The sequence below is a fragment of the Arachis duranensis genome, chromosome 4 (genome assembly GCF_000817695.3).
Source record: "Arachis duranensis cultivar V14167 chromosome 4, aradu.V14167.gnm2.J7QH, whole genome shotgun sequence".
Lineage (NCBI taxonomy): Eukaryota > Viridiplantae > Streptophyta > Magnoliopsida > Fabales > Fabaceae > Arachis > Arachis duranensis.
This window is the reverse complement of record NC_029775.3, coordinates 32,454,910-32,463,383: the sequence shown is the minus strand read 5'-3', so window position 1 is coordinate 32,463,383 and position 8,474 is coordinate 32,454,910. Positions and strand designations below refer to the sequence as shown.

The following is an 8,474-nucleotide window of genomic DNA, read 5'->3' as shown; positions in this document are numbered from 1 at the left end:
TTCAAAATTTTCTTAAATTAACTATGACAGTGGTCCATCCCTTCCAGCAAAAAAGAAAAAGGTAACGGCGCATCTCTTTGACACTTCCAACTCACCATTCTGACTGTAGTCGCTGCTCGCTAATCCACAACATTATTAATAGTTAATCTTTAATTTAAATTTAAATTTATAACATTTGAGCTATATTTTTTAAGTGTAACTCTTCTCTGAATTCTGTATTAATATGAAATGTATATACACTAAACTATCTTTTTTCTTAATTGAAATTTAAATTGGTCGATAATTATTTTTGCAATTTTTATTATATATTATATTATATAGAATATAAATAAATATATCAAGTTTTCTCCTCAAATACTACGGTGTTTAATTTTTATATATATCATGGATAGATTGTCTAGCCAATTATTTATTTAAGGACTAATATATTGGCAAGAAAAAATACTATAAAAAATAATTTGGGATTCTACTTTTTATTTAATTAGTAATGGATTTTTGAAGCATAATGTACTTTTAACTTTTTAAAATACAAGTTTATTGTCATTATCATTTTAGCAATGATTTCAGTCTTTAATATGATCCATCTTATTCGTTAAAAGAAAGACCAATAAGTTGTAACTTCTAACATAACCAATCTAATATGGTAGTGCAAAAGTTTGAGCAACAAGGAAGTCAGCATTGCCGACACCATAGGTTGAGATAACTGAATTTGGCTAATAACAATGGATAAGGAAATATGACTACCCTCAAATTAATTCATTGATGCCTCAGGCTAACCAGTTCAATGTCAAATATAAGTGTCCCTAAAGTGGAGCCTTCTCCATTAGCAAGACGAGTTGGATTAAATATGGTTGTGAACAGCCTCTGCCTGTCAAAGAACTTTATTAAAAAAAATGAAAGGAAGAGACCAAAATGTTAGTACTGAATGAAATAATAAAAGCTTAAGGGATTGACAATAGAGAAAAGAATACGTTAAAATAATAAAGTGAAGAATTTTATTATTAAAATTGTAACTTCTATCATATGAGTTTTATTATCTTAATTTTTTTATCACTTTATCAACTTCTTTGTTTTAGAGGTGATATATAATGCACCAATATCAACACAGACACAAATACACAAATTTTAAATTCTTATAAGATACGAAAATACGATATATACACTAACACATAATAATATTTACGTATATCTAAGCGTGTTCGAAAAAAAATTTTTTATTTTTTTTATTAAGATACGGTTGGATATAGAAGACACACATATCGAACGAGTATTCATAGTATTGTGTCTAAAAAATGTCCAACATGTGTACACGACGTCTCAACAAAATGTCTATATTCTTAAGGAAGTGATTGATTTGATAATTTAATATCAATAGTGCTAAGTTGTAACAAAAAAGGCCAAACATTTAACATGTGCACCTTTGCAGTGTTGAGAAAAGCAGTCACAAGACTAGAACATGCTTTAGCAACTCCACAAGTTGTGTGTAAGATAAGCAAGCTCCTATGACTGAGTCTACTTTCCCTTTTTTCTGTTTTTATTTCTACTATTATTATTTAAATTTTGACATTTTGGTACTTAGTACACATGGGTTTGATTATCTATTTATAAGTGTGTCCGCATGTTGTGTAGTGACTTATGAGACAGTTACCAAAATGGCTTAAGCATCACTTGTCTATCAAGGAGCTTAGTGTATACTAATAATAAAAAATAAAAATAAAAAACCCAAACAAACTGTCTATGCAGATACAATATAACAATAAACAAGCACAAACACCACTAAAAAAATAAAAAATAAAAATAAAAAATTACTACTAGGCCATCTAATTATACATATGCATTTTCTAGGAGGAAGAATATAGCTAGAAAAAAATGAATCTAATGTAACATATGATGATGTAAGTGTAAAGAAGAATTAAAAAAGTAGCATACATTGGGTGGAATTGGTTCCTGTGATGTGCTTTGATATCCAAGGGATGGAGGTATGATGACTCTTCGGATACCACCTACTTTCATTGATCTCACTGCCATCTCAATTCCATCTATAACCTGTCACAAATTAAATTCAACCCATTATTCACCTTATCCTAACATAGACAGTATTGTTTTTTCTTATTATCACCTTTAATTTTCACTTAACAAGTGATTAAAATCATTACATTGTTTATTAACACTAATTTCTATAATAACTACTCCCACTTGTGTTAATAATAGGGTTTACCTTGCCACTCCCAAGAACAAAGACAAAGGGATTAGGATCACCATTCTCATCTTTATGGTCATAGGTTGAATCAAAGCGCCACCCTTGTTTTGCTGCTAGTCTACCATAGTAATGTATTGCAACCTTCAACAATAACAATACCATATTTATTTACATAGAATAATCATATACTTTAGGAAAAAAAAAGTATTTATCTCTTATAACAATCAACATCCATCTCAGAACTCAAAATTCATGTTACTTTGAAGGTGTGTAAAGGATAAAGGTACCCTGTCTCCATCAGAAGGAACTTCATCACCGGAACCAAGAAGGAGGTCTAAGACCTTAAGTCCACTGGAATTGGGGAGCTCATAGAATTCTGATATGGGGAACTTGGAGGAAGGAGAGAGAGAAGAGGATGAAGCAGGAGCAAGTGAGAATATGAATGAAGATAAAGTGGTGCAGATGAGAGACACATATAAAGATCTTCTTTTAGTTATAGATATGGCACTAGATGTAGATGAAGATGTTGCTGAACATAGAGTAAACTTGTTACATGGTTGGTGTTTAAAGTTGTTATCTCTAATAATGTAAGGTGGAGAGAAACTAGCACATGTTGCACTTGCAGAGTAACACCGTTCTGTTATCATTCTGTTTTTTTTTTTTTTCCCCCTACCAATACCATTAAAAAATACGATATTATTCCCAAGTCCCAACTTGTTTTCTCATTTAACAAAGGTTTGCAACACCCAGTCACCCATCACTCTATCGGTTGTGGATGTGAAATGGCAAAATTCCATCTAAATAATTTTCCTAATTATTTACCCTAATTATATCCAGCAAATAATATTTCATATTTTAATGACACATACTCATGGTATTTTACAAAAACGATCATATCAGCATTTATAAAAAAAAAGAAGAAGACAAAATTAATGATCAAAATAATCCCAAAAATGAAATCACTAAATCATTTTGACTAACAAAAACAAAAGGCAATGGATGATCCTTAAATACTTCCAATGATAACATGTTCGCCTAATGTTCATGGTTTGCAATTTGCCAATCTCATCTCCCAAAATTATGTGGTGACGATGCAAAACTTCAGTGCACAATGCTTTCACATTCCACTCTTGTTGCTCTTTATCCTTAAAAGTATGAAGAGCCCCAAATTGAAACAGGAATTTAATTTTAATGCACAAATGTAAAATAATTTTACATGTATATCCAATCATATAACGTCACCTCAACAAAAAGAACTTCTTTTTATATTGACCGCGTGAACAATCATAAAAAAATAACTAGATATAATTACATGATCCTAAAACATTTTAAAGTCACTACATCAAAATTAAACTCTTAAAACAACACCAGAAATGCTTACCAAATTTATATAAAGGTTATCTCTCAAAACATTATATCAAAAGTATGAAAAATAGCAAGATTGCATGCATTTTTTTTTCAAAAAAAAAAATAATAAAAAAGCGCTAGTACATGAGGATCAAAGAACCAATTTTTCTTCCTTTTTTGGTTTTCTTCATCTGGCACATCAATTCTTCCATCTCCTCTTCAATTAATTAGGGTGGTTCCGGCAGCCACCAGGACGAGAGGAGAGGAGGCGGTTTACAGTGTTCATTCAACTTTAGTATTATTTGCTGATTCGTAAGCAACATCGGCAGCAGAAGTATCCATATCATTCAAGCCTAATTCTTCATTTTGCTCCCATGACCTCTCATACTCCTCAACTGCAGCAACCAGAGCAATGAAATTGCCACAACAGAAAAACATGACACAAGAATATATTAAGATGAAGAATGATTCATCCAGATGAATACAAGCAACCAATAATCAATAAATACACATCATCATCATCTTTGCCATTATCCACATCCATAAAGGGCACAGAAATATCGTCCATTAGTACACAGTTCAAATAGGAGTCAACTGTCAAATGCAAGAATTATCATTCAAGAACATTATTATTGGCATGTTCTAGAAAAGAGTATATTGAAATGACATGATTTATTGGTCAAGCATATTGAAATCTGAAGGTTACAACTGTACCACTACACAAGCAAGCAGCATAAGGTGATTAAAGCAAGAGCATAAATTTTTATTTATTGGTTTGGTTCTTCAATTCAGTCCACTTTAATGCAAAGATTAGCATATTATTATCATCTCAGTAACTTGACCATATGAAGCAGAATACGCTGATGCATGTTGGGCAATGGCTAGGACCAAAGACAATATGTATTCAGATTTTAATTTCAAACTAGGGAAATATGAACTTCATTAAGCATGGCTTTATGTCTAAGACTGTTGAAGAAACACTTACACGTTAATTGATTGTCGTCTTTTAAATCATCAGTTGCAGGTGCTATAAAGGAATTGGCTAATGCATCATCAAGAATTAAAGTCCAAGGTTTTTCCAAGCTAAGAAGCTGCACACACAAAAATATAAACAAAAAGATGCCATTAGGTAAAAGTCCTTCAAGGATAGGAATCTACTGATTGTATGACAGCAACTGCTTATTAAGCACTGATATTTTAGAAAGCATCTGAACTCTGTTGGAGCTCAAAAGTAGAATGCTTGTTCCCTGGGAACAGAAAATAGCAAGTTTTGTGCTCCACCATGAGAGGAATGAGGAAAGCAACTGTTACTCTGCGAGAATATATGCTACGAGAAAATTATTCCTATTTTATAAACATCCAAACTATCACCGAAAGTAAATCCATGGACCCTCTGAAGGCCTGCAAATGTACATGATTAAACCCAGCATAATGAATATTACATATATAAATGATAAAGTAGAGCAAGGAAAATAAACTTATGGATGAAAGGAGAACAACTTAAATTCAATTTTTCCAACACATTAACATTTAACATTTAGAAGCCTGTTCCACCATATTTGATGCAGATTATTCACATTGGAAAGAATATTCATGTTAGAGGTGGTTGAAATTTGATTACTTTGTACATTTGAAGCTCAATTAAATCTATGCACAATACCATTTGTCTTTTTCTTTTCATGCACAAATATGAACACTACAAAGATTCTATTACGATAGGATAGGTAGTCCTGTTATTATGTGTGCATGCAAGTGTGGGGTGATGTGACAGAAAGAGCGCACTTACTTTCGTTAATTTTTGTAATCAAACCTTCAACAGTTGAAACCAAACCCCCAAGGGTGCCACTTGCCAATTCCAATTCAAGTTCAGGAATTTTTACACTTGCAGTATCAGACTTAAAAAAGAAGATAAGACGAGGTTAATAATGCCTTAAAATAATATATAAATATGTAACAATTATTGAGGGACAATTATATTTTTAGGACTCATACCACAGAAAATCAACAGTTGACAATAGATAAGCGTGCAAAAGAATGAAGAATTCATATGTAAGGTACTACATTTTTCTTACAGGTTTACTTTCAGTGGAAAGATCTACTACATAAGTATCATAACAGCAGTTAACACAGTTGAAAACAGGATACATTGATAGCAGGAAAGCCATAATTTGTGACAAAAGCTCTTAATAAAACCATCAATTTGAAGCTTCGGAAATACAAAACTTATGATTCAGTCTGCTCATAGCAATTATAGTTTCATTGAAGTATCATAATAAATTAATAACAAATCATAAATAAAATAGACATTTAAAATTTTTGAAAGCAAAACTTCAAAAGAATCCAGGGAGCTGGTTTCTTTACTGAAAGCAAAGATTTACTACCATATTCATATTTCAATATCTAATTATTCTAAGTCAAACCACCCAACTGCATGTGTTGCTATAATAAAGATGCTCACATACCTTGATTACATCGCGATTTAAGTCGTTAACATTTTTCACATGAAGTGAAATTCTTTTGCCTTTTTCAGAAATTCGTCCACCTGGTTTTAACTGCATGATGAAATAAATAATTATCCTGGCTCTCAAGAGAGACATCTACACTCAAGAAATCAGAACATACCTCGGAGTTGCGGTAGCCACAAGAGTCACATGTGGATGCCATTACGATTACTTCTTGAAAGTATGGAATATCTGTGAATTGTTAAGCTTAACAAAATGTATAGATAAATTAACAAGGCAAATTGCTCACACATGGTCTGCCAATATTTCAGAGTTTTTGAAAAGTGAGTCACTGTTACCAAAGCATTCAAATGAAGCTGTTGGCATACATGTCACCCTATAGACATCAGTTTGCAATTTTTTTTTATCACCAATCTCGAAATTAATCTTGGGTAGCTAGCCTGAATCCAAAACTAAGGTTAAACTATGAGGGTGTTTAATTTGTGGTATTTAGCTATCAAAATATATGAGATAAAATTTCAACTGAAAAATACACCATGGACTCAGCTAGGAACAAAGGAAAGAATAAGCATGTAAATTATTAAAGCAAACCAGCCTTATATGATTTTGGGTTTCATTACTAAAGTATTAATCCTTCAAATCAAACAGTTCAAAGTTTTAAACCGTGATTTCCATTGATGGTAAAATGGACAATCCTTCTAACAAATTAAAAACACAAAAGAACATACAGAAAGTGGTATAAAAGTAGTAAAAGGATACTGGTGACAAACATTCTAGTCTCACACTTAGTGGCACATGCACCACAAGTTGAAGGGAAAGTCATCACCTGCCGTTCACAAGTAAGCATGTCAGTCACAACAAAATAAAGAGACCCAACACAGGTTTTCAACAATACAAAGTTCAGCATTCATACCTCTTCCGGTGCAGTGTATCGAAATAAGGCTTCCGCAATTTCTGAACTATTACTCTGTGCAATGGCTCGATGACCAGCAGTTGCCCCCACAGATCCATGTGGCTCTCCCCTCACTTGATCAGTAACCACAGCATTTCCCCCTGCTTGTGCTTCGTTGCGAGTTCCTTCAATCTGTGTAGAATCAACAAGATATCCCAACAATGCTTGTTGCTCAGGTGTTCGGTCATAAAACTTGATAGTCAATGATGGATCAGATGATGGCGCAAACCTGCTCAGAGTAAACAGAAGTAGCCAATGCGTTCAACTGATGTAAAGGAAGCACTAAATAGAGGCACCAAGCTGTCTAAATAACATATACAGGTTTCTGTTCAAAGTGGTATACAATAAAGATATATGATACGATGTGAAATAATATGGAGAGAACTAATGTAATACAACAATTTGCAATCACTTACGGATTTTCAACAAAGCTGTTTCCAGCAGGATCATCAAGAATAAATGTGAAAGCTGACTCTCCAGTAGCACAGGCTCGCAATTTCACCAAGAACTGATCAATGGCTTCAGCTGTCTCTGGAGACACTTTCTATAAGACAAAATCTTATATTAAGTTACTGAATGCCAAATGTTACATCAAAAATGAATAAAAAGCAGAAAAAAATTTGTACCCTGCGCTCCTCTTGAAGGGCCTGAAGCTCATCAGCAGCTCGCATTAGTATGCCTTCCACCTACAGCNNNACAGCCAAAAAAAAAAAAAAAAACTCAATATCAACGAATGGATAATGGGTATTACTTTTGCTTATGGAATTATGTTTTGACCGACCGAATTAAAGAAAACATAAACATGTTCATTTGTTCATTATAACTCAGCTAGATCAATTGAAGGTCAATTCCTAAAACGGTTTTGCATAAGCGAATAACTTTGGCCAAAATCAATTATTCAATTGCATAAAACACTAAAGCCGGATATGCATGTCAAAAAGAAGGCCATATTCACTGAAAAATGAAATGTCAGACAAGCGAAAAAATGAAATAAAAGAAAAAAAAAGACATCATCAATCTTCAAAATTAGAAAAGAATAAATAAAAATATGTATCAAAAGTACCGTTGAAAGACTACCACGCTGAGCCTCTGGTGGAATCTCAAAATCCAATTCTGGAATCTGCATAATCACATACATATAAGTGGTGTGTGTCTATCATGAATTGTACAAACAATTCAAAACTTCAAAAAACAGAACCACATTACGTATTCACAATTTTATATTCACCAAGAATCACTAATTAAAATGGTGCATAAACAAATATAATACAGGATCCTCTAACTAAGACCCTTGGCAAATAATATACTTTTAATACAGAGAGTTCACCAACCAAGCAGTAGTCATAAATATCACAACAAAATATGCTACACAGCAAGACCAATGAAGTAAAAGTCACAACAACCAAGCATTAACCTACAATGTAAGGTCAAGCACATGAAACAATCCATGCCAGCTCTACCAAATACCAAATTTCATAGTCAGGTCTTTTTTAATTGTTATCGTATTGTATGT

General features: G+C 32.7%; 2 protein-coding genes across 5 annotated transcripts in view; both read right to left on the bottom strand.

Annotated features, from left to right (window-relative positions):
• Positions 1 to 561: 561 nt before the first annotated feature.
• On the bottom strand, positions 562 to 2,891 carry LOC107484085 (peptidyl-prolyl cis-trans isomerase FKBP17-1, chloroplastic). 2 transcript variants are annotated; one of them, XM_016104698.3, is made up of 4 exons: positions 2,488 to 2,891; positions 2,219 to 2,341; positions 1,930 to 2,046; positions 562 to 879 (listed from the first exon to the last, which is right to left on the bottom strand). In XM_016104698.3, the coding sequence occupies exons 1-4, from the start codon at positions 2,845 to 2,847 to the stop codon at positions 757 to 759; spliced, it is 723 nt and encodes a 240-aa protein (XP_015960184.1). In that variant the 5' UTR covers positions 2,848 to 2,891; the 3' UTR covers positions 562 to 756. The 2 variants fall into 2 exon arrangements, with proteins under 2 accessions (XP_015960184.1, XP_052116924.1); XM_052260964.1 differs by having other exon boundaries at positions 2,460 to 2,596.
• Positions 2,892 to 3,433: 542 nt separating this feature from the next.
• LOC107484086 (uncharacterized) overlaps positions 3,434 to 8,474 on the bottom strand; it is a 9,837-nt gene continuing 4,796 nt past the window's right edge. For 2 of the 3 annotated variants that reach the window (XR_008008385.1, XR_008008384.1), the window contains exons 7-16: positions 8,025 to 8,081; positions 7,588 to 7,647; positions 7,378 to 7,505; positions 6,923 to 7,190; positions 6,769 to 6,835; positions 6,170 to 6,240; positions 6,010 to 6,099; positions 5,334 to 5,442; positions 4,533 to 4,948; positions 3,434 to 3,942 (exon numbers count right to left, since the gene is read on the bottom strand). Coding sequence is in view for 1 of the 3 variants with exons in the window: in XM_016104702.3 (XP_015960188.1) it covers positions 3,830 to 3,942; positions 4,533 to 4,701; positions 4,905 to 4,948; positions 5,334 to 5,442; positions 6,010 to 6,099; positions 6,170 to 6,240; positions 6,769 to 6,835; positions 6,923 to 7,190; positions 7,378 to 7,505; positions 7,588 to 7,647; positions 8,025 to 8,081 (1,176 nt within the window). In the remaining 2 variants the exon portion in view is untranslated. The remainder of the gene's footprint in view (positions 3,943 to 4,532; positions 4,949 to 5,333; positions 5,443 to 6,009; positions 6,100 to 6,169; positions 6,241 to 6,768; positions 6,836 to 6,922; positions 7,191 to 7,377; positions 7,506 to 7,587; positions 7,648 to 8,024; positions 8,082 to 8,474) is intronic. The other variant, XM_016104702.3, reaches the window with a different exon arrangement.